At 47.4% G+C, this 22,531-nt stretch overlaps 1 protein-coding gene across 2 annotated transcripts in view; it reads left to right on the top strand.

Moving 5' to 3' along the window:
• TRNAU1AP (tRNA selenocysteine 1 associated protein 1) overlaps nucleotides 1–22,531 on the top strand; it is a 55,318-nt gene that overhangs the window by 18,034 nt on the left and 14,753 nt on the right. The window contains exons 3-6 of one of the 2 annotated variants that reach the window (XM_063942247.1): nucleotides 15,620–15,719; nucleotides 15,976–16,028; nucleotides 16,171–16,242; nucleotides 16,604–16,754. In XM_063942247.1, coding sequence (XP_063798317.1) covers nucleotides 15,620–15,719; nucleotides 15,976–16,028; nucleotides 16,171–16,242; nucleotides 16,604–16,754 — 376 coding nt within the window. The remainder of the gene's footprint in view (nucleotides 1–15,619; nucleotides 15,720–15,975; nucleotides 16,029–16,170; nucleotides 16,243–16,603; nucleotides 16,755–22,531) is intronic. The other variant, XM_063942248.1, reaches the window with a different exon arrangement.

Here is a 22,531-nt window from a genome sequence, read left to right as displayed (position 1 = left end):
CTAGTATAACAAGAAAGGAGGCGTGAGTCTTTAAGTGAAATCAGGTTTTTATCAGTGTTGATTATGGGCCAGAACTTTTTTGCTACTTTGTTAGTAAGTTGGCTTCTGGAATTGTATCTATTTACCCAAGGCACAAAAGGTGTTTCTGACGATGTTTCTCTAGTAGTTCTAAGTACTTCGTCCCTAGGGATAGCTAATACTTTGTCCCTGGTCTTCTCCAATTCTATACGGGGGTACCCTCTCTCAGCGAATTTATCCACCATCTCAGACATGGCCTGTACTGTTTCCACTGGGTCACTGGTAATTCTCCTTACTCGCAACATCTGCGAGTAAGGAAGACCATTCCGAAGTGCTTGTGGGTGAAAACTGTCATGCATGAGAATGATATTCCTATCAGTTTCCTTCGTATGCATTGCTGTAATTATTCTCCCAGATTGGAGTGATATTTTTACATCAAGGAAGTTAATGGCTATTGATGAGATGTTATATGTGAATTGGACTGCATGTCCTGTCCTGTTATGGGTAGTTAATAAGGTAATTAACGATAATTCATCTCCCAACCAAATTAACAGGAGGTCATCGATAAACCTTACATAAAGTGGCAGGTATATCATAACATCAGGTTTAGACAATAGTAGCTGTTTTTCAACCATAATCATGAAGGCGTTGGCGTACGATGGGGCCACATTCGACCCCATCGCACACCCCGCCAACTGTACATAGAAGTGTGCATCATACATAAAATAATTTCTAGTAAGTACTAGATTAAGAAGTTGTAAAAATAAATGTACCGGGGGCCCTTTGTAGTGTGGATTGTCTGTAATCAACAATTCCACTGCCCTTAGCCCGTCAGAGTGAGGAATACATGTATACAGACTATTGACAATAAATCTGTCGTATCCTTAAGATAAGTTGTAGAATTCTGGACACATGGATTTAGATTCTCTATTAAATCCATGTGTCCAGAATTCTACAACTTATCTTAAGGATACGACAGATTTATTGTTAAAAATTCAGAGCTTGGGACCACTCCCTCCTGGAACATTACTATGTAGTGCAGACGTCAATAGTCTGTATACATGTATTCCTCACTCTGACGGGCTAAGGGCAGTGGAATTGTTGATTACAGACAATCCACACTACAAAGGGCCCCCGGTACATTTATTTTTACAACTTCTTAATCTAGTACTTACTAGAAATTATTTTATGTATGATGCACACTTCTATGTACAGTTGGCGGGGTGTGCGATGGGGTCGAATGTGGCCCCATCGTACGCCAACGCCTTCATGATTATGGTTGAAAAACAGCTACTATTGTCTAAACCTGATGTTATGATATACCTGCCACTTTATGTAAGGTTTATCGATGACCTCCTGTTAATTTGGTTGGGAGATGAATTATCGTTAATTACCTTATTAACTACCCATAACAGGACAGGACATGCAGTCCAATTCACATATAACATCTCATCAATAGCCATTAACTTCCTTGATGTAAAAATATCACTCCAATCTGGGAGAATAATTACAGCAATGCATACGAAGGAAACTGATAGGAATACCATTCTCATGCATGACAGTTTTCACCCACAAGCACTTCGGAATGGTCTTCCTTACTCGCAGATGTTGCGAGTAAGGAGAATTACCAGTGACCCAGTGGAAACAGTACAGGCCATGTCTGAGATGGTGGATAAATTCGCTGAGAGAGGGTACCCCCGTATAGAATTGGAGAAGACCAGGGACAAAGTATTAGCTATCCCTAGGGACGAAGTACTTAGAACTACTAGAGAAACATCGTCCGAAACACCTTTTGTGCCTTGGGTAAATAGATACAATACCAGAAGCCAACTTACTAACAAAGTAGCAAAAAAGTTCTGGCCCATAATCAACACTGATAAAAACCTGATTTCACTTAAAGACTCACGCCTCCTTTCTTGTTATACTAGAGGCCGTAATTTGGGTGACCGCCTAGTTAAGAGAGATGTCGCCACTTTAAAGAAGAAAGCACAAACACATTTTTTGACACAGAGGGCAGGATGTTATCGCTGCCTAGGGTGCACCACCTGTAGGCCCCTCATTCCAGGTAATACGTTCACCCATCCCCACTCAGGAAAAAAATATACAATCAGACATGCACTGACGTGCACCACTAAATTTGTCGTATATATCTTAACTTGTCCTTGTGGACTGAGCTACATCGGTAAAACCGAACGACAATTTAGGGAACGGATGGCAGGACACAGATCCGCCATCAGGGCAGCCATAGAGTCAGGAGATAGTGACCAACCTGTAGCGCGACATTTCGCCCTGGCTAAACATAGCATAGCCAATTTGCGATCTAAACTGATCGATCATGTACCAGCCACCATTAGGGGTGGCAACCGAGGAAAAGCGCTTCTCCAATTGGAGAGCAGATGGATTTTCCAATTGGATACTATAGCCCCTAGGGGACTTAATGACACCCTAGGACTGAAGTGTTTCATGTAACTCAGCAGTCGTTCATCCATTTTAAGTATCTTTGATAACTACTTTCGTTACCATTAGTTTTGATATAGGGTTAAATAAATCCCCCATTAAATGAGTAGTTTATATTATAAATTACATGAAGCATTTGGTAGAGCATTCATGTTTAGAGGTAACGATATTCAATATCCTCATCAAAGCAAAGATATGTAGCTCATCATCATTATAGGTTACTGTTCGTAACATATTTTTAATCTTGTTTTTAACCATTAATGTTACTTGTTTGATTTTGTCTTTGTTTATGTATTCAGTCACCATGGAGATAACCTGATGACGCCGGGCTGGACGGACTGGGTGGACGCACACAGATGACGTCACAGAGCGGGACGGAGCAGCGTTCGCGTTGTACACTCGCACGGTGGCTGACATCTGATACTGCGGCGCCCAGCTGGAACCGGTTAGGAGGTCTAATGAAGGTATGCTTAGGTATATAAATGTGGTAAGATGTGGTATTTATTGTTATGCTATCCTGACGACGGGTGCTTACCCGAAACGTTGATGCCTTAATAAAAGTTTTTCAGCTATTTACGTGAGTAAAAAGACTCTGAGTGCCGCCATCCTGCTGCCTTGTACTTTGGGATCATTTCCTTATGGAGGGCACCGTAGCAATTACTGATACTTAAATACTAGTGCCGGATGATTTTGTCTATATATATATCTATCTATATATATATATATATATCTATCTATCTATCTATATATGCGCAGCTATAAGGGAAAATCACTCGGTTATAGTGTTCATCCCTGTTATATAGCGCTCTGGTGTGTGCTGGCATACTCTCTCTCTGTCTCCCCAAAGGGCTTTGTGGGGTCCTGTCCTCTGTCAGAGCATTCCCTGTGTGTGTGCGGTGTGTCGGTACGGCTGTGTCGACATGTTTGAGGAGGAGGCTTATGTGGAGGCGGAGCAGATGCCGATAAATGTGATGTCACCCCCTGCTGGGTCGACACCTGAGTGGATGGTTATGTGGAAGGAATTACGCGAGTGTCGACTCCTTACATAAAAGGTTTGACGACATACCAAATATGGGACAGCCGGCTTCTCAGCCTGTGCCTGCCCAGGCGTCTCAAAAGCCATCAGGGGCTCTAAAACGCCCGCTACCTCTGATGGCAGACACAGATGTCGACACGGATACTGACTCCAGTGTCGACGACGATGAGACTAATGTAACTTCCAATAGGGCCACACGTTGCATGATTGAGGCAATGAAAAATGTGTTGCACATTTCTGATGTTACCCCAGGAACCACAAAAAAGGGTATTATGTTTGGAGAGAAAAAACTACCAGTAGTTTTTCCTCCATCTGAGGAATTAAATGAAGGGTGTGAAGAAGCGTGGGCTTCCCCCGATAAGAAACTGGTAATTTCTAAAAGGTTACTAATGACGTACCCTTTCCCGCCAGAGGATAGGTCACGTTGGGAAACATCCCCTAGGGTGGATAAAGCGCTCACACGCTTGTCAAAAAAGGTGGCACTACCGTCTCCGGATACGGCCGCCCTAAAGGAGCCTGCTGATAGGAAGCAGGAGGCTATCCTGAAGTCTGTATATACACACACAGGTATTATACTGAGACCAGCTATTGCTTCAGCATGGATGTGCAGTGCTGCAGCTGCGTGGTCAGATTCCCTGTCGGAAAATATTGATACCCTAGACAGGGACACTATATTGCTAACCGTGGAGCATATTAAAGACGCAGTCTTATACATGAGAGATGCACAGAGGGATATTTGCCGGCTGGCATCTAAAATAAGTGCAATGTCCATTTCTGCCAGGAGAGGGTTATGGACTCGGCAGTGGACAGGTGATGCAGATTCTAAACGGCACATGGAAATTTAGCCTTATAAGGGTGAGGAGTTGTTCGGGGATGGTCTCTCGGACCTCGTTTCCACAGCAACAGCTGGGAAGTCAGCATTTTTACCCCATGTTCCCTCACAGCCAAAGAAAGCACCGTATTATCAGGTACAGTCCTTTCGGCCCCATAAGGGCAAGCGGGTTAAAGGCGCGTCCTTTCTGCCCAGAGTCAGAGGTAGACGGAAAAAGCTGCAGCATACAGCCAGTTCCCAGGAGCAAAAGTCCTCCCCCGCTTCCTGCAAGTCCACCGCATGACGCTGGGGCTCCACAGGCGGAGCCAGGTACGGTGGGGGCCCGTCTCAAAAACTTCAGCAATCGGGTGGATCCCTGGATCCTTCAAGTAGTATCTCAGGGGTACAAGCTGGAATTCGAGACGTCCTCCCCCCCCCCCCCCCCCCCCCCGCCGTTTCCTCAAATCTGCCTTGCCAACAACTCCCTCAGGCAGGGAGGCAGTGTTAGAGGCAATTCACAAGCTGTATTCTCAGCAGGTGATAGTCAAGGTGCCCCTCCTTCAACAAGGACGGGGTTACTATTCCACAATGTTTGTGGTACCGAAACCGGACGGTTCGGTGAGACCCATTTTAAATTTGAAATCCTTGAACGTATATATATAAAAAAATTCAAGTTCAAGATGGAATCGCTCAGGGCGGTTATTGCAAGCCTGGACGAGGGGGATTACATGGTATCACTGGACATCAAGGATGCTTACCTGCATGTCCCCATTTACCATCCTCACCAGGAGTACCTCAGATTTGTGGTACAGGATTATCATTACCAATTCCAGACGTTGCCGTTTGGTCTGTCCACGGCACCGAGGGTATTTACCAAGGTAATGGCCGAAATGATACTCCTTCGAAAAAAGGGAGTTTTAATTATCCCGTACTTAGACGATCTCCTGATAAAGGCGAGGTCCAGGGGGCAGTTGTTGGTCGGGGTAGCACTATCTCGGGAGGTGCTACAACAGCACGGTTGGATTCTAAATATTCCAAAGTCACAGCTGGTCCCTACGACACGTCTACTGTTCCTGGGGATGGTTCTGGACACAGAACAGAAAAAAGTGTTTCTCCCGGAGGAGAAGGCCAAGGAGCTGTCATCTCTAGTCAGAGGCCTCCTAAAACCAAAACAGGTGTCGGTGCATCACTGCACGCGAGTCCTGGGGAAAATGGTAGCTTCCTACGAAGCAATTCCATTCGGCAGGTTCCATGCAAGGACTTTTCAGTGGGACCTGTTGGACAAGTGGTCCGGATCGCATCTTCAAATGCATCGGCTGATAACCCTGTCTCCAAGACCAGGGTGTCTCTGCTGTGGTGGCTGCAAAGTGCTCATCTTCAAGAGAGCCGCAGATTCGGCATACAGGACTGGGTCCTGGTGACCACGGATGCCAGCCTTCGAGGCTGGGGGGCAGTCACACAGGGAAGAAACTTCCAAGGACTATGGTCAAGTCAGGAGACTTCCCTACACATAAATATTCTGGAACTGAGGGCCATTTTCAATGCCCTAAGTCAGGCAAAACCCCTGCTTCAAAACCAGCCGGTACTGATCCAGTCAGACAACATCACGGCAGTCGCCCATGTAAACCGACAGGGCGGCAGAAGAAGCAGGACGGCGATGGCAGAAGCCACAAGGATTCTCCGATGGGCGGAAAATCACGTGTTAGCACTGTCAGCAGTGTTCATTCCGGGAGTGGACAACTGGGAAGCAGACTTCCTCAGCAAGCACGATCTCCACCCGGGAGAGTGGGGACTTCATCCAGAAGTCTTCCAACTGATTGTAAACCGTTGGGAAAGGCCACAGGTGGACATGATGGCGTCCCGCCTAAACAAAAAGCTAGAAAGATATTGCGCCAGGTCAAGAGACCCTCAGGCGATAGCTGTGGACGCTCTAGTGACACCGTGGGTGTACCGGTCGGTTTGTGTTCCCTCCTCTTCCTCTCATACCCAAGGTACTGAGGATAATAAGGAGAAGAGGAGTAAGAACTATACTCATTGTTCCGGATTGGCCAAGAAGAGCTTGGTACCCGGAACTTCAAGAAATGATCTCAGAGGACCCATGGCCTCTGCCGCTCAGACAGGACCTGCTGCAGCAGGGGCCCTGTCTGTTCCAAGACTTACTGCGGCTGCGTTTGACGGCATGGCGGTTGAACACCGGATCCTAAAGGAAAAGGGCATTCCGGAGGAAGTCATTCCTACGCTGATTAAAGCTAGGAAAGAGGTGACCGCAAACCATTATCACCGCATTTGGCGAAAATATGTTGCGTGGTGTGAGGCCAGGAATGCCCCAACGGAGGAATTTCAGCTGGGCCGTTTTCTGCACTTCCTACAGTCAGGGGTGACTATGGGCCTAAAATTGGGTTCCATTAAGGTCCAGATTTCGGCTCTGTCGATTTTCTTCCAGAGAGAACTGGCTTCACTACCTGAAGTTCAGACTTTTGTTAAGGGAGTGCTGCATATTCAGCCCCCTTTTGTGCCTCCAGTGGCACCTTGGGATCTCAACGTGGTGTTGGATTTCTTAAAGTCACATTGGTTTGAGCCACTTAAAACCGTGGAATTAAAATATCTCACGTGGAAAGTGGGCATGCTGTTGGCCTTGGCTTCGGCCAGGCGTGTGTCAGAATTGGCGGCTTTGTCATGTAAAAGCCCTTATCTAATTTTCCATATGGATAGGGCAGAATTGAGGACTCGTCCCCAGTTTCTCCCTAAGGTGGTATCAGCCTTTTCATTTGAACCAACCTATCGTGGTGCCTGCGGCTATTAAAGACTTGGAGGCTTCCAGGTTGTTGGACGTAGTCAGGGCCCTGAAGATTTATGTTTCCAGGACGGCTAGTGTCAGGAAAACTGACTCGCTATTTATCCTGTATGCACCCAACAAACTGGGTGCTCCTGCTTCAAAGCAGACTATTGCTCGCTGGATCTGTAGTACGATTCAGCTTGCACATTCTGCGGCTGGACTGCCGCATCCTAAATCAGTGAAAGCCCATTCCACAAGGAAGGTGGGCTCTTCTTGGGCGGCTGCCCGAGGGGTCTCTGCTTTACAACTTTGCCGAGCAGCTACTTGGTCGGGGTCAAACACATTTGCTAAATTCTACAAGTTTGACACCCTGGCTGAGGAGGACCTAGAGTTTGCCCATTCGGTGCTGCAGAGTCATCCGCACTCTCCCGCCCGTTTGGGAGCTTTGGTATAATCCCCATGGTCCTTACGGAGTCCCAGCATCCACTTAGGACGTCAGAGAAAATAAGATTTTACTCACCGGTAAATCTATTTCTCTAACGTCCTAGTGGATGCTGGGAACTCCGTAAGGACCATGGGGAATAGCGGGCTCCGAAGGAGGCTGGGCACTCTAGAAAGATTTAGGACTACCTGGTGTGCACTGGCTCCTCCCACTATGACCCTCCTCCAAGCCTCAGTTAGATTTAGTGCCCGGCCGAGGTTGGATGCACACTAGGGGCTCTCCTGAGCCCTTAGAAAGAAAGTATAGTTTTAGGTTTTTTATTTTCAGTGAGACCTGCTGGCAACAGGCTCACTGCAGCGAGGGACTAAGGGGAGAAGAAGCGAACTCGCCTGCTTGCAGCCGGATTGGGCTTCTTAGGCTACTGGACACCATTAGCTCCAGAGGGATCGACCGCAGGCCCAGTCCTTGGTGTTCGGTCCCAGAGCCGCGCCGCCGTCCCCCTTACAGAGCCAGAAGCAAGAAGAGGTCCGGAAAAACGGCGGCAGAAGACATCAGTCTTCACCAAGGTAGCGCACAGCACTGCAGCTGTGCGCCATTGCTTCTCATGCACACTTCACACTCCGGTCACTGAGGGTGCAGGGCGCTTGGGGGGGGGCGCCCTGAGCTGCAATAAAAACACCTTGGCTGGCAAAAATACCACAATATATAGCCCTAGAGGCTATATATGTGGTAAATACCCCTGCCAGAATCCTGAAAAAAGCGGGAGAATAGGCCGCGGAAAAGGGGCGGAGCTATCTCCCTCAGACACACTGGCGCCATTTCTCCTTCACAGATCCGCTGGAAGGAAGCTCCCTGGCTCTCCCCTGCAGTCTACACGTCAGAACAGGGTAAAAACAGAGAGGGGGGGCACTAAATTTGGGCGCAATACATATATAATATAAAAAGCAGCTATAGGGGACATAACTCAGTTAGTCCCTGCATTATATAGCGCTCTGGTGTGTGCTGGCATACTCTCACTCTGTCCCCCCAAAGGGCTTTTGTGGGTCCTGTCCTCATTCGGAGCATTCCTTGTGTGTGTGCGGTGTGTCGGTACGGCTATGTCGACATGTTTGATGAGGATAATGATGTGGAGGCGGAGCAGATGCCTTTAGAAGGGATGTCACCCCCTGCGGGGCAGACACCTGAGTGGATGGGCTTATGGAAAGTAATGAGTGCACGTATAGACTCCCTATATAAGAAAATCGACGACATGCCAAATGTGGGACAGCCGTCTTCTCAGCTCGTGCCTGCCCAGGCGTCGCATGGGTCGTCAGGGGCTCTAAAACGCCCGCTACCTCAAGCAGACCCAGATGTCGACACTGATACTGACGCCAGTGTCGACGACGATGAGTCAAACCTGATGCCCACTAAGGCCATTCACTGTATGATTGAGGCAATGAAAGAGGTGTTAAACATTTCTGATATAACTACTGGTACCACTAAAAAGGGTATTATGTTTGGAGAGAAAAAAACTACCCGTAGTTTTTCCCCCATCAGATGAATTAAATGAAGTGTGTGAAGAAGCGTTGGCTTTCCCTGATAAAAAATTGGTAATTCCTAAGAAGGTACTAATGGCGTTCCCTTTCCCGCCAGAGGATAGGTCACGTTGGGAAACACCCCCTAGAGTGGATAAAGCGCTCACACGTTTGTCTAAAAAGGTGGCACTACCGTCTCAGGATACGGCCGCCCTCAAGGAACCTGCTGATAGAAAGCAGGAGGCGATACTGAAGTCTGTATATACACACACAGGCATTATACTTAGGCCAGCTATTGCGTCAGCTTGGATGTGCAGTGCTGCCGCTGCGTGGTCAGATTCCCTGTCAGAAAATATTGACACATTAGACAGAGACACGATCCTGTTAACCATAGACCATATAAAAGACTCAGTCTTATATATGAGAGATGCACAGAGGGAAATCTGCCGACTGGCATCTAAAGTAAGTGCATTGTCCATTTCTGCTAGGAGAGGCTTATGGACTCGCCAGTGGACAGGAGATGCAGATTCTAAAAAGCACATGGAAGTGTTGCCTTATAAGGGTGAGGAATTATTTGGGGATGGTCTCTCGGACCTAGTTTCCACAGCAACGTCTGGGAAGTCAGCATTTTTACCCCATGTCCCCTCACAGCCTAAGAAGGCGCCGTTTTATCAGGTTCAGTCCTTTCGGACCCAGAAAAACAGGCGTGGAAAAGGCGGGTCTTTTCTGTCCAGAGGCAGAGGTAGGGGAAAAAGGCTGCAACAAACAGCAGGTTCCCAGGAGCAAAAGTCCTCCCCCGCTTCTTCTTCCAAGTCCGCCGCATGACGGTGGGGCTCCACAGGCGGAGCCAGGTACGGTGGGGGGTCGCCTCAAAAATTTCAGCGATCAGTGGGCTCGCTCACAGGTGGATCCCTGGATCCTGCAAATAGTATCTCAGGGGTACAAGCTGGAATTCGAGGCGTCCCCACCCCACCGATTCCTAAAATCTGCCTTGCCAATTGCTCCCTCAGACAGGGAGGCGGTGCTAACGGCAATTCACAAGCTGTATTCTCAGCAGGTGATAATCAAGGTACCCCTACTTCAACAAGGCCGGGGTTATTATTCCACACTATTTGTGGTACCGAAACCGGACGGTTCGGTGAGACCCATTCTAAATTTGAAATCCTTGAACACATACATAAAGAAATTCAAGTTCAAGATGGAATCGCTCAGGGCGGTTATTACAAGCCTGGACGAGGAGGATTACATGGTATCCCTGGATATCAAGGATGCTTACTTGCATGTCCCCATTTACCATCCTCACCAGGAGTACCTCAGATTTGTGGTACAGGATTGCCATTACCAATTCCAGACGCTGCCGTTTGGACTGTCCACGGCACCGAGGGTATTTACCAAGGTTATGGCGGAAATGATGATACTCCTTCGAAGAAAGGGAGTTTTAATTATCCCGTACTTGGACGATCTCCTAATAAAAGCGAGGTCCAAGGAACAGTTGTTGGTGGGAGTAGCACTATCTCAGGAGGTGCTGCACCAGCACGGCTGGATTCTGAATATCCCAAAGTCACAGCTGGTTCCGACGACACGACTACTGTTCCTGGGTATGATTCTGGATACAGTCCAGAAAAAAGTGTTTCTCCCGGAGGAGAAAGCCAGGGAGTTGTCATCTCTAGTCAGAGACCTCCTGAAACCAAAACAGGTATCAGTGCATCGCTGCACGCGGGTCCTGGGAAAGATGGTGGCTTCTTACGAAGCAATTCCCTTCGGCAGGTTCCATGCCAGAATCTTTCAGTGGGACCTGTTGGACCAGTGGTCCGGATCGCATCTTCAGATGCATCGTTTGATAACCCTGTCTCCAAGAACCAGGGTGTCGCTACTGTGGTGGCTGCAGAGTGCCCATCTTCTAGAGGGCCGCAGGTTCGGCATACAGGACTGGGTCCTGGTGACCACGGATGCCAGCCTTCGAGGCTGGGGGGCAGTCACACAGGGAAGAAACTTCCAAGGACTATGGTCGAGTCAGGAGACTTCCCTTCACATAAATATTCTGGAACTAAGGGCCATCTACAATGCCCTAAGTCAAGCAAAATCCCTGCTCCTACACCAGCCGGTGCTGATCCAGTCAGACAACATCACGGCAGTCGCCCATGTAAATCGACAGGGCGGCACAAGAAGCAGGATGGCGATGGCGGAAGCCACAAGAATTCTCCGATGGGCGGAGAATCATGTACTAGCACTGTCAGCAGTGTTCATTCCGGGAGTGGACAACTGGGAAGCAGACTTCCTCAGCAGACACGACCTCCACCCGGGAGAGTGGGGACTTCATCCAGCAGTCTTCCAGATGCTGGTAAACCGTTGGGAAAAACCACAGGTGGACATGATGGCGTCCCGCCTCAACAAAAAGTTAAAAAGATATTGCGCCAGGTCAAGGGACCCTCAGGCGATAGCTGTGGACGCTCTAGTGACACCGTGGGTGTACCAGTCGGTTTATGTGTTCCCTCCTCTGCCTCTCATACCAAAGGTATTGAGAATAATAAGAAAGCGAGGAGTAAACACCATTCTCGTGGTTCCGGATTGGCCAAGACGAACGTGGTACCCGGAACTTCAAGAGATGCTCTCAGAGGACCCGTGGCCTCTACCGCTCAGACAGGACCTGCTACAACAGGGGCCCTGTCTGTTCCAAGACTTACCGCGGCTGCGTTTGACGGCATGGCGGTTGAACACCGGATCCTAAAGGAAAAGGGTATTCCGGAAGAAGTCATTCCTACGCTTATTAAGGCCAGGAAAGATGTTACGGCAAAGCATTATCACCGCATATGGCGGAAATATGTTGCATGGTGCGAGGCCAAAAAGGCCCCGACAGAGGAATTTCAACTAGGTCGATTTCTGCATTTCCTGCAAGCAGGAGTGAATATGGGCCTAAAACTAGGCTCCATTAAAGTACAGATCTCGGCTCTGTCGATTTTCTTTCAAAAAGAACTAGCTTCAGTACCTGAAGTTCAGACATTTGTGAAAGGAGTGCTGCATATTCAGCCCCCATTTGTGCCTCCTGTGGCACCTTGGGATCTCAACGTTATGTTGAGTTTCTTAAAATCACATTGGTTTGAGACACTAAAAACCGTGGATCTGAAATATCTCACGTGGAAAGTGGTCATGTTATTGGCCTTGGCTTCAGCCAGGCGAGTGTCAGAATTGGCGGCTTTATCATGTAAAAGCCCTTATCTGATTTTCCATATGGATAGGGCAGAATTGAGGACTCGTCCCCAGTTTCTCCCTAAGATGGTGTCAGCGTTTCACCTGAACCAGCCTATTGTGGTGCCTGCGGCTACTAAGGATTTGGAGGACTCCAAGTTGCTAGACGTTGTCAGGGCCCTGAAAATATATGTTTCCAGGACGGCTGGAGTCAGAAAATCTGACTCGCTGTTTATCCTGTATGCACCCAACAAGCTGGGTGCCCCTGCTTCTAAGCAGTCTATTGCTCGCTGGATTTGTAGTACAATTCAGCTTGCACATTCTGTGGCAGGCATGCCACAGCCAAAATCTGTAAATGCCCATTCCACAAGGAAGGTGGGCTCATCTTGGGCGGCTGCCCGAGGGGTCTCGGCTTTACAATTTTGCCGAGCAGCTACTTGGTCAGGGGCAGACACATTTGCAAAATTCTACAAATTTGATACCCTGGCTGAGGAGGACCTGGAGTTCTCTCATTCGGTGCTACAGAGTCATCCGCACTCTCCCGCCCGTTTGGGAGCTTTGGTATAATCCCCATGGTCCTTACGGAGTTCCCAGCATCCACTAGGACGTTAGAGAAAATAAGAATTTACTCACCGGTAATTCTATTTCTCGTAGTCCGTAGTGGATGCTGGGCGCCCATCCCAAGTGCGGATTGTCTGCAATACTTGTAAATAGTTATTGTTAACAAAAGGGTTATTGTTGAGCCATCTGTTGAGAGGCTCAGTTGTTTTCATACTGTCAAACTGGATATAGTATCACGAGTTGTACGGTGTGATTGGTGTGGCTGGTAAGAGTCTTACCCGGGATTCTAAATCCTTCCTTACTATGTCTGCTCGTCCGGGCACGGTGTCCTAACTGAGGCTTGGAGGAGGGTCATAGTGGGAGGAGCCAGTGCACACCAGGTAGTCCTAAATCTTTCTAGAGTGCCCAGCCTCCTTCGGAGCCCGCTATTCCCCATGGTCCTTACGGAGTTCCCAGCATCCACTACGGACTACGAGAAATAGAATTACCGGTGAGTAAATTCTTATTTTCTCGTAGTCCGTAGTGGATGCTGGGCGCCCATCCCAAGTGCGGATTGTCTGCAATACTTGTATATAGTTATTGTTTAACTAAAGGGTTATTGTTGAGCCATCTGTTGAGAGGCTCAGTTATATTTCATACTGTTAACTGGGTATAGTATCACGAGTTATACGGTGTGATTGGTGTGGCTGGTATGAGTCTTACCTGGGATTCAAAATCCTTCCTTATTGTGTCAGCTCTTCCGGGCACAGTATCCTAACTGAGGTCTGGAGGAGGGTCATAGTGGGAGGAGCCAGTGCACACCAGGTAGTCCTAAAGCTTTCTTTAGTTGTGCCCAGTCTCCTGCGGAGCCGCTATTCCCCATGGTCCTTACGGAGTCCCAGCATCCACTACGGACTACGAGAAATAGATTTACCGGTGAGTAAAATCTTATTATAGTGTTCGTGGACGGCGGCACTCAAGACTGTATTAATAAGAAGAAATCACCGACACACAACCATGTCTTATCAACGTTTCAGTGCTGCTGCACTTTTAGCAAGATGTGTCACACACAATAACCAACAGACAATAAACTTACCCCCTAAATAGACCCAGTGGCGTCTCTGACGCCGCCTCACCGCTGAAACACCGGGACGCTGGAGTCAGAGGGTCACGTGCTCGCATTGCATAGCAACAACAAACAAAGTACGGTATGCTCCAAATACAACCCCATAACAAAAATAAACATAAGTGTCTTATGCATGATAAATAACCATTATCCAGAAGCAGCATAACACATTAGTAGTTACATATAGTAAGAACACTTTCATTAATACAAGGTATCTACCTAAAACGTCACTGTACCTAAATCACGGTTCATCAGCGTCCACTGAAATAACATATAGATCCAATGTCATAGCAACATTCCACTGTATAAAGACGTGTCTACCATACTTCATGCAATAATGAGGTAATGTTAATGTAGCTCAAGCGATTCGTTTAATCACCTAGGGGACCAGGTGCCCAATCTTTTATTACCAAAACTGCAAAGAAATTTTGGCCACCAATACGTACTGACCCAGGACTAAATTTAATAGATTCCAACTTAATGCCATGTTTTCGTAGAGGTAAAAGTTTGAGAAATTCGCTCGTGTGAACGGATATAACTAATATGGGTAAAAACAAGCCCGTGACTTTCCTAGGATGGACCGCGATTTACCCAATTAGACAGCGTGAACCTAATGCTCTATCTTGGTAAGGAACTCATTCCGTCAGCTTAATAGGCATAATGCTTTAAGAGTTAATAGATATATTAAATCACAGTAGTCAATACGGACGTATCAAAAGGGGACAAAATGTGCCACAGTAACAATATTATAAAAAGTCAACATCTCTACAGAAAATGTTCCTCACCCAAGTTTGCCTGAGGCCTGGGATTACATTGTATAGAGGTGGATGACCTATACATAAACAACATATTACAAAAAGAACACACAAAGACATAAAAATACACACAATAACAAAAAAGAAATGTATGGAAATGATATACAAAAGAAGAAGAGGGGCCAGTACTAATGTAAACAGCCGCTCACTATCAGTCCTTAGCGCTTAGACATGAGAAAAGCCCCTGCTAACCACAGGCCATGGACTAAAAATGGTTTATACCAATCATTTCTAGTGTCCTCACAAATGAGGACTGAATACCTGGTATAGGAGCGTATTATATACACTTACATCTATATCGGATAACGAGATCGAGGATCTATAAAAATATATTGAGGGGATTGGCCTCATTTAGACCCCTCGGGTGTACATTTCTGTTTTCTCAGTGAAATGTGTGTCACTCACTGCTCTTTGGGCCTAATTCAGACCTGATCGGTTCTGTGCGTTTTCGCACAGCAGCCGATCGGGTCTGAACTGCGCATGCCAGACAGCCAACGGCCGTCTCAGCCCTGCGATCGTCTCTGCCTGTTGGACAGGCAGAGGTGTTCGTTGGGCGGGCCGGCGGCATTTGGCCGCCGTTATAAGGACGCGGTCCAGGCAACGCAAGCGTGCTTGGACCGTGCGGGGGGGCGGGCCGCTGCGACCCTTTACAGCGACAAGTAGCTCCCTGCCAGCGTGCAGGAGCTGCGCTGGCTGGGAGCTACTCTTCAAGTACAAAAGCATCACCGCCATGCAATGCTTTTGTACTTGTGCAGGGGAAGCCGGCCTGACATGCGGGGCGGACTAGCCCTGTGCTGGGCGTCCCCCCGCATGTCAGGGAAGCTGATCGTAGCTGTGCTAAATTAAGCACATCTACGATGAAGTCTGAATTAAGCCCTTTGTTTCTTCTCTTTCACAGGGCCCTGTCTGGTTATTGTTTTGTGGAAGTTCACGACCAAGCTGCCGCATCTAGGTGTCTGATAAACATGAATGGAAAACTGATCCCCAACTCTAATCCTGTGAGTACGAATAACATAACTCGTGCCCACTCTCCTCCCCCACCCCACCATATCGTTCAGCCAGGATCCTTCTTCCCAGTGTTCACGTGCACCAAACTTCTGGTTCCACCATTAAAAGTTGCAGAAGAGCATGTTCACTTTTACACAGTTTTACTCGATTCAATATTATCGATGACTATAATTATGCTATAATATGCTATACAGTGAATTTGTGATTAAAGTTTCTTTATTAAATATATTTGTTTTATTTTTGCAGCCTAAGAGATTTAAGCTGAAGCACGCACTTTACACAAAGCCAACGGACCCGAGGTGAATTGTTTTTTTATCCAATTTTGTTTTGTATGAATGGTCCCGCGATGTGACGCCTATAACAGACTTGATGACGAAAATAATAGTACTGTGAGCTTTCAATGGGGTTTTCCAACTTTACATTAAGTTTTTTTTTAAACAGTAGCGTACCGCCCGCTTTGAGCGATGACCCTTGCAGCACCCACTCAGCGGAAGCGGAGGCTGTAGCGCAGCTGTAAGTTGGTGTGAAATACCAATTTATCCCTTTCATTTTACATGGAGTCATGCCTCTTACATTGAGTTCCTAGTCTTGTGGGTTTAAAAGGCCATAGCATGTCCTGTGTTTAAAGGCGGCGTTATTATTTCTAAATCCAAATAACCTTTAAATAAAAGCAATCTAACAGTCTATTTTGATCTACAATGTACGTAGTTACTGCAGGGGGGAGTATGTGCTGTCAGCTCTATAATCAGTGCTAGGTATCCTGTTATATATGCTGCAATGCACACACTTCTAGGGCCGTCTATATCCTACCATATCATGGCAAGTGGAATCAATAGGACATTTGTTTTAATTTTGCTTTTTTTTGCGCTTCCAGTCCTCCAGTGACCAACCAAGCCACAGACTACGTGCAGGCGTTTAATTACTATTCTCAGCAATTCCAACAGATGTTCTCCAACTGGAAGTACGACGATAAATATAACAGCTACAGCTTCCAGCAGTACGGCTACACTGCAAACGACTGGCAGGTACTGCGGACGGGGGGAGTGCGGGCTATGTGTGATCACACAGCGTACAGGGAGCTGTGCTTTTGATAAGCCGTCTGTGAGAGGGATAGAGGTCTCTATCGGGGCAGGTCTGCTGTCTGTACCTATTGAGCTACACTTATGTTGCTCTTGAATATGTTGTCTACCTGGTGCCCACATTATGCTCCTAAGGTGTAATCTCCCTCAGCCACATACTTGTCCTAAGTATCTGGGACCTCACCAACAGAGGGAAGGCAGACCATGCATCTGCTGTCAGGGCAGTGATTGGGTGCCCACTTTGTCTGTGCCAGGGGTCAGCTTCACATCATTACCGTCCTGCAGACCTGTGAATGCTGTATTCTATCACCTTTTGTAAGGAGTGGTTTGGGTGCTGCCACCGAACACTGGTGGGGAACCTGTTCTATAGAATCATGATAAGGGGGGTCCAGTGCATTCGGAGTACCAAAACCTTTATGGGAATAATGGACAGAACAGAGGGACTTGATTATACAACTTTGGTTACATTGTTATCCCAGGAGAGGAGTAACACGTGCGTGTTGGGGATATCTCACGATGGAGACGGGTGGGCTACTGAAACTACTTAACTGGGGTTTGGCGCTTCCCCTTCATGTGGCGAGTTCAGTGATGTTTGTAGGGGGTCCACAAATGCCCCCCATTACCCCAGATCAGGCATTTTATGTCCTTCAGACAAGCAGTGTTGTCAGTGCCCCTCCCACACGTACATCCCATTAAGTCGCAAAGAAGCGCTGTTGACAACACCATTGGGTGTTTGATACAGGAGTGAAGCAGAAGAGGAGGGAAGGACTGTTACATTGCAGGACCGTCTGACTCCGGTGGTCGTGTAGGAATGCTGGCTGGACCAGATATTTAGTATTACAGGTTGGGTCTCCCATATCTGAAAGTCCAATATCCAAAATATTGTGAAATCCAAAAATTGTTGAGCATAATGCGGTGACACCGACACATTGGCTTTCTGATGGTGCAATGTATACAAACTTTGTTTTAATGCACAAAATTATTGCAAAAATTGTATAATATCACCTTCAGTGTGTGTATATATAACACACAAATGCATTTTGTGTTTAGACTTTCCTTAGATATCTCATTATGGTATGCAAATATTCCAAAACACGGAAAAATCCCAAGACTTCTGGTCCCAAGCATTTTGTATATGGGGACTCCTCCTGTATAGTGTGATTGCTGGACTCCCAGCTGTATCTTTAATACAATTTAATAATATATAAAACAACCTTGTTTGCTGATTGGTTGCTGAGATAATGTCAGGAAATAATCTTCAGTGTAGTGCATGGGTATTAAATATGTGACCTTCCAGCTGCTGTGGAACTACACATCCCAGCATGCCCTGCCACTGTTTTGCTATAACACATGCTGAGCAGGGACACAGCAGTTGGAGGGTCAAATCTAGAATACCCATGTTTTAGGGTTTACCATGTCCTGTGAACATTTGCCCACTGGGTGGTGCTGTTCTCCAGTTTATTGACACCTGTGAAAGCTACTGTTCAGGTAACTAGAAAGGGGCGAAGTTGAATCTGCCATATCCAGTTTTTTTTTTTCCGGAATCTAAAATCTTTTGAGCGAGACTGAGATAGTGACAACCTTTGCTTTCTGAGAGTTCAGTGTTCATGCATAAAATTATTTAGAATATTGCATAAAATTGCCTTCAGGCTATGTGTATTGTGTGTATATGAAACTTAAATGAATTTTGTGTTTAGACTTTGGTCCAATCCCCAGGATATCTCATTATGATATATAAATATTCCATAACACAGAAAAATGCGAAATCTTAAAATACTAATGGTCCCAAGCATTTCGGATACGGGAGACACAACCAATCACTTTTTTTAAATACTATTTTTCTTTTCTCATATGTCCTAGAGGATGCTGGGGTCACATCAAGAACTATGGGGTATAGACGAGATCTGCAGGAGACATGGGCACACTATAAGACTTTGAATGGGTGTGAACTGGCTCCTCCCTCTATGCCCCTCCTCCAGACTCCAGTTAGATTCTGTGCCCAGCAAGACTGGATGCACACTGAGGAGCTCTCCTGAGTTTCTCAAAAAAAGACTTTATTTAGGTTTTTTATTTTCAGGGAGACCTGCTGGCAACAGGCTCCCTGCAGCGTGGGAGTGAGGGGGGAGAAGCAGAGCTACTTCTTCTGAGTTCAAGGGCTCTGCTTCTTAGGCTACTGGACACCATTAGCTCCAGAGGGTTCGATCACTACGGTACGCCTAGCTGCTTGTTCCCGGAGCCGCGCCGTCACCCCCCTCACAAAGCCTGAAGATAGAAGCCGGGTGAGTATGAGAAGATCAGAAGACTTCAGTGACGGCAGAAGACGGCTTGCTGCGTGCCATGCTCCCACACAGTTCACGGCACTACAGGGTGCAGGGCACAGGGGGGGCGCCCTGGGCAGCATGGGGGGCCGCAAATACACTGGCAAGCAATATAACAATAGGCACTTGTTAGGGACCCCCGCCAGTATAAAGATTTTTGAGTGGGACCTTAGCACGCCATGTCGGGGGCGGGGCTTAGCCGCATAGCTCTCACCAGCGCCATTTTTTCTCTTCACAGAAGGCTGCAGAGACGCTGGCCCTGATCCTCCACACTACTGTGCAAGTAACAGTGTGCAAAACGGGGGGGGGGGGGGGGGGGGGGCACTCATAATTGGTGAATTATATATATTGATAAAAGCGCTAGCAGGTCTGGGCAGTATTATTGCTGACTTCAGAACCGGGATAGGCGCTGAGTGTGAGCTGACAGAACTCTCTCTGTCTCTCTCTAACAGGCTCTGCTGTGGGTCTGTCCCCTATAGCCCAGTGTATTTGTGGCTGTCGGTACGTGTGTGTGTCGACATGTCTGAGGCTGAATGCTCTTCCCAGGAGGAGGCTGGCGTGGGGACTGACAGTTCTGTGAGAGTGACAGTGTCGGCACCGCTGACGGATGATTGGGTCAATATGCTGAGTATTTTAAATACGAATGTGACTAAGTTGGCTAAGAGGTTTGATAAATCTGAGTCTAAGAACCAGTCACGGAGGAAATCCATGGAAGATGCTTTGTCACAGGTCCAGACCCCTTTGGGGTCGCAGAAACGTGCATTTGCCCAAATAGCAGATACGGATACCGACACGGACTCTGATTCCAGTGTCGACTATAGTGATGCCAGATTACATCCAAAACTGGCTAAGAGTATTCAGTACATGATTGTGGCGATAAAAGACGTTTTACATATCACTGAGGACCCTGCTGTTCCTGATACAAGGGTCTGTATGTTTAAAGGCAAGAAACCTACGGTAACGTTTCCTCCCTCTCATGAACTGAATGCACTTTTTGAATAAGCTTGGGAAAATCCCGACAAAAAGGTACATGTTCCCAAAAGAATTCCAATGGCTTATCCGTTTCCCTCTGGGGACAGGGACAGCTGGGAGTCAATCCCCACGGTAGATAAAGCTTTGTCGCGTTTATTCAAAAAGTTAGCGCTTCCGTCCCCTGACACGGCAGCCCTGAAGGATCCTGCGGATCGTAAGCAGGAAAATACCCTGAAGTCCATTTATGTCACTACAGGGTCGCTACTCAAACCTGCCGTTGCTGCGGCATGGGTGAGTAGCGCTATTGAAAAGTGGGTGGATAACTTGTCATCGGAGGTAGATTCCCTAGACAGGGATAGTGTGCTTTTGACCTTGGGTCATATCAAGGACGCTGCAGCGTATTTAAAAGAAGCAGTAAGGGATATTGGCCTTTTGGGATCAAGGGCTAATGCCATGGCAGTCTCTGCTAGGAGAGCATTGTGGTTACATCAATGGAATGCTGATGCTGATTCTAAGAAGGCGATGGAGTCTTTACCCTTTAACAGTAAGGTCTTGTTTGGTGACTGACTCACTGACCTGGTATCTACGGCTACTGCGGGTAAGTCGTCTTTTTTACCTTATGTTCCTGCACAGCAGAAGAAATTGCCTCACTATCAGATGCAGTCCTTTCGGCCCAACAAATTCAATAAAGGACGTGGGTCCTCCTTCCTTGCTGCGAGGAGGAAGAGGAAAAAGGTCGACATAAAAGATGCCTACTTACATGTCCCCATATATCCGCCACATCAGGCTTCCCTGAGATTTGCTGTGCAGGATTGTCATTACCAGTTTCAGACGTTGCCGTTTGGTCTGTCCACGGCTCCGAGGATTTTCACCAAAGTAATGGGGGAAATGATGGTTTTCCTGCACAATCAGGGAATCACAATTATCCCATACTTGGACGATCTCCTCATAAAGGCGAGGTCCAAGGAGCAATTGTTGAAGAATGTTGCCCTTTCACTGACGATTTTGCAACAACACGGTTGGCTCCTAAATCTGCCAAAATCACAGTTGGATCCAACGACACGGCTGTCGTTCCTGGGTATGATTCTGGATACAGAATTACTGAGTTTTTCTTCCAGTGAAAAAAGCTTTGGAAACACAGAACATGGTAAAACAGATTCTGAAACCGGCAAGGGTGTCAGTTCTTCACTGCACTCGGTTGCTGGGGAAGATGGTGGTGGCCTACGAGGCTATTCCGTATGGCAGGTTCCATGCCAGGGGGTTTCAGTGGAACCTGCTGGACCAGTGGTCCGGGTCTCACCTGGACATGCCCCGGAAAATAATTCTATCTCCCAGGACCAGAATTTCCCTTCTGTGGTGACTGCACAGTTCTCACCTTCTGGAGGGACGCAGGTTCGGGATTCAGGATTGGATCCTGGTGACCACGGATGCAAGCCTCCGAGGCTGGGGAGCAGTCACACAGGGAAGAAACTTTCAGGGAAAGTGGTCAAGTCAGGAAGCTTGTCTACACATAAACATTCTGGAATTAAGAGCCATCCACAACGGCATACTGCAAGCAGAACATCTTCGAGGTCTGCCGGTCTTGATTCAGTCAGACAACGTGACAGGAGTGGTGTACATAAACCGCCAAGACGGAACAAAGAGCAGAGCTGCGATGGCCGAAGCCACGAAGATTCTTCGCTGGGTGGAAAGACATGCCAGCGCTCTGGCAGCTGTCTTCATTCCGGGAGTGGACAACTGAGAAGCAGACTTCCTCAGCAGACACGATCTCCATCCAGGAGAGTGGGGTCTTCATCAAGGTCTTTTCAGAAGTGACAAGTCGTTGGGGAGTTCCTCAGTGGACATGATGGCGTCCCGCCTCAACAAGAAACTTCCGAGATATTGTTCCAGGTCAAGGGACCCCCAGGCGATAGCGGTGGACTCCCTAGTGACACCGTGGGTGTTTCAGTCGGTCTATGTGTTCCCTCCACTTCCACTCATTCCAAAGGTGATTAAAAATTATAAGAAGAACAAGGGTTCAGGCGATCCTCATTGTTCCAGATTGGCCAAAAAGGGCCTGGTTTCCAGATCTTCAGGAGTTGCTCATAGAAGATCCTTGGCCTCTTCCTCTTTGCGAGGACCTGTTACAACAGGGGCCGTGCGTGTATCAGGACTTACTGCGGCTGCGTTTGACGGCGTGGCGGTTGAACGCCAACTCCTAGCTCGAAAGCGTATTCCCAGTGAAATCATTCCTACACTTCTTCAGGCTAGAAAAGAAGTAACGGCAAAGCATTACCACCGTATTTGGAGAAAATGTGTCTTGGTGTGAATCCAAGAAGGCTCCTACAGAAGAATTTCACCTGGGGCATTTGCTCCATTTCCTACAAGGTGGATGCGGGCCTAAAGTTGAGCTCTATTAAAGTGCAGATTTCGGCTTGGTCGATCTTTTTTCAA

This window comes from Pseudophryne corroboree, chromosome 10, assembly GCF_028390025.1.
Source record: "Pseudophryne corroboree isolate aPseCor3 chromosome 10, aPseCor3.hap2, whole genome shotgun sequence".
In the NCBI taxonomy this organism is placed as follows: Eukaryota; Metazoa; Chordata; class Amphibia; order Anura; family Myobatrachidae; genus Pseudophryne; species Pseudophryne corroboree.
The sequence above is the reverse complement of the archived record's forward strand: the minus strand, read 5'-3'. Positions and strand labels throughout refer to the sequence as shown.